The sequence below is a fragment of the Nicotiana sylvestris genome, chromosome 2 (genome assembly GCF_000393655.2).
Source record: "Nicotiana sylvestris chromosome 2, ASM39365v2, whole genome shotgun sequence".
Classification (NCBI taxonomy): domain Eukaryota; kingdom Viridiplantae; phylum Streptophyta; class Magnoliopsida; order Solanales; family Solanaceae; genus Nicotiana; species Nicotiana sylvestris.
This window is the reverse complement of record NC_091058.1, coordinates 174,029,454-174,032,089: the sequence shown is the minus strand read 5'-3', so window position 1 is coordinate 174,032,089 and position 2,636 is coordinate 174,029,454. Positions and strand designations below refer to the sequence as shown.

General features: G+C 40.7%; 1 protein-coding gene across 1 annotated transcript; it reads left to right on the top strand.

Moving 5' to 3' along the window:
* The first annotated feature begins 1,594 nt into the window (after positions 1-1,594).
* LOC138885985 (uncharacterized) lies at positions 1,595-2,083 on the top strand. Its single transcript, XM_070167003.1, has one exon. It carries the CDS (start codon positions 1,595-1,597, stop codon positions 2,081-2,083), a length of 489 nt encoding a protein of 162 aa, XP_070023104.1.
* The last annotated feature ends 553 nt before the right edge of the window (positions 2,084-2,636 follow it).

The following is a 2,636-nucleotide window of genomic DNA, read 5'->3' as shown; positions in this document are numbered from 1 at the left end:
CATGAAACATTAACTTATATCCACAAGTTCTAAAAACTATAAAAAATACCCAATAGTGAGCAGATATGGTTTAGTTGGGCTTAATAAATGTGGGATCTTTTATAAAATACAAAAGTTTGGGGTAATATTGAGAATTTAAAAAAATATAACGATCATATTTTGGCCCAAAATCAGCTTATTAGCTGATTTTGGGATTTGAAATATGGGATTTGGATTTTGGCCAAAATGTGGGCAAAATTTATGGCCAAACATGGGTTTTGAAAATAAATTTCAAATTTATTTTGGGAAAATGTATGGCCAAACTGGGGATAAATCATTTCAAAGAGAAATCCAAGCCTAACTTGAATGAAACTGAACCAATCAATTTAGGGGATCCAGATAATATCAGGGAAACTAAGATAAGTGTACACTTGGAACCGCAAATCAAGGAAGAAATAATCAAAGCGCTGTTTGAATATAAAGATATTTTTGTATGGTCATATGACGACATGCCAGGTTTGAGTACTGACTTGGTAGTTGTTCACAAATTGCCAACTGATCCGGCATTCCCTCCCGTCAAGCAGAAGTTAAGCAAGTTCAAGACTGACATGAGTGCGAAGATCAAGGAAGAAATCACAAAACAGTTAGATGCAAAGGTCATTCAAGTCACGTGATACCCTACTTGGTTAGCGAATGTTGTGCCAGTGCCAAAGAAGGATGGTAAGACCAGGGTGTGCGTTGATTACTGCGATCTCAACAAAGTAAGTCCAAAGGATAATTTTTCATTGCCAAACACATTTTGATTAATAACTGTGCTAAGCATGAGATCGGGCCTTTTGTGGATTGCTATGCGGGGTACCACCAGATCTTGATGGATGAAGAAGATGCAGAAAAGACAACATTCATCACACCATGGGGAATATATTTCTACCAGGTAATGCCATTTGGTTTGAAAAATGTTGGGGAAACTTACATGAGGGCAATGACTACCGTATTTCATGACATGATACACAAGGAGATTGAGGTTTATGTAGATGATATGATCATAAACTCAAAGCATCAGTCCGACCATGTCGGAGACTTGAGGAAATTTTTCTAGAGGCTCAATAGGTACAATCTTAAGCTCAATCCTACAAAATGTGCATTTGGTGTTCTGTCTGGGAAACTGTTGGGGTTCATAGTCAGTCGGTGAGGCATTGAGTTGGATCCGTCAAAGATCAAAGCTATCCAAGAATTACCACTACCAAGGAATAAAACTGAGGTGATGAGTTTGCTCGAGCATTTAAACTACATCAGCAGGTTTATCGCTCAACTCACGACAATCTGTGAGCCCATCTTAAAGTTGCTAAAAAGGGATGTTGTGGTCAAATGGACTGATGAGTGCCATGAGGCATTTGATAAGATCAAGGGGTACTTGTCAAACCCACTTGTGTTGGTCCTGCCGAAACCCGGGAGACCTTTAATTCTCTATTTGACAGTACTTGATAATTCATTCGGTTGTGTGTTGGGTCAACATGACATCACTGGCAGGAAGGAGCAAGCCATCTATTATCTCAGCAAGAAGTTCACATCCTATGAGGTTAAGTATACTCCCCTTGAAAGGACATGTTGCGTCATGACTTGGGTGGCACAAAAGTTGAAGCATTATCTGTCGTCCTACATTACTTACCTCATTTCTCGCCTGGATCCTCTAAAGAATATATTTCAGAAGCCTATGCCCATAGGAAGACTTGCAAAGTGGCAGATTTTGCTCACAAAGTTTGACATCGTCTATGTGACCCGAACTGCGATAAAAGCCCAAGCATTGGCCAACCATTTGGCCGAGAACCCGGTGAATAAAGAGTCTGAGCCATTGAGGACTTATTTTCCTGATGAAGAGGTGATACATATTGACGAGGTGGAGCAGGATGAAAAGTCAGGTTGGAAAATTTTCTTTGATGGAGCCGCTTACATGAAAGGTGTCGGAATAGGGGCTGTGCACATTTCTGAAACAGGGCATCACTACCATGTTACGGCCCAGCTTCATTTCTATTGTACTAACAACATGGCTGAATACGAGGCATGCATTCTGGGTTTAAGGTTAGCTATAGATATGGGAGTCTAGGAAGTCTTGGTCTTGGGAGATTCAAATTTGTCGGTGCACCAGATTCAGGGAGAATGAGAGACTCAGGATTTAAAGCCCATATCGTATCGACAATGTTTGCATGATCTTTGTCAACGGTTCAAGTCAGTAGAGTTCATGCATATTCCTAGGATCCATAATGAGGTTGGTGATGCCTTGGCCACCTTGGCATTAATGTTACACCATCCGGATAAGGCTTATGTTGACCCTTTGCATATTTAAGTTCGTGATCAGCATGCCTACTGTAATGTGGTTGAGGAGGAACTTGATGGTGAACTGTGGTTCCATGATATCCGGTAATACATCAAGATAGGGGTGTATCCGATAGTGGCCACAGGTGATCAAAAGAGAGCAATTCGACGTTTGGCTAGTGGAATTTTTTTGAGCGGGAGAATTTTGTACAAAAGAACTCCAGATCTTGAACTGCTGAGGTGCATAGATGCTAAACAAGCCACGACTATCATGACCGAAGTGCATTCCAGAGTTTGTGGAATGCATATGAGTGGGTATGTTTTGGCAAAGAAAATTCTTCAAG

What these genes read in the sequence shown, in the direction of transcription:
- LOC138885985 (XM_070167003.1), top strand. Translation starts at nt 1,595, where the DNA reads ATGACTTGGGTGGCACAAAAGTTGAAGCATTATCTGTCGTCCTACATT.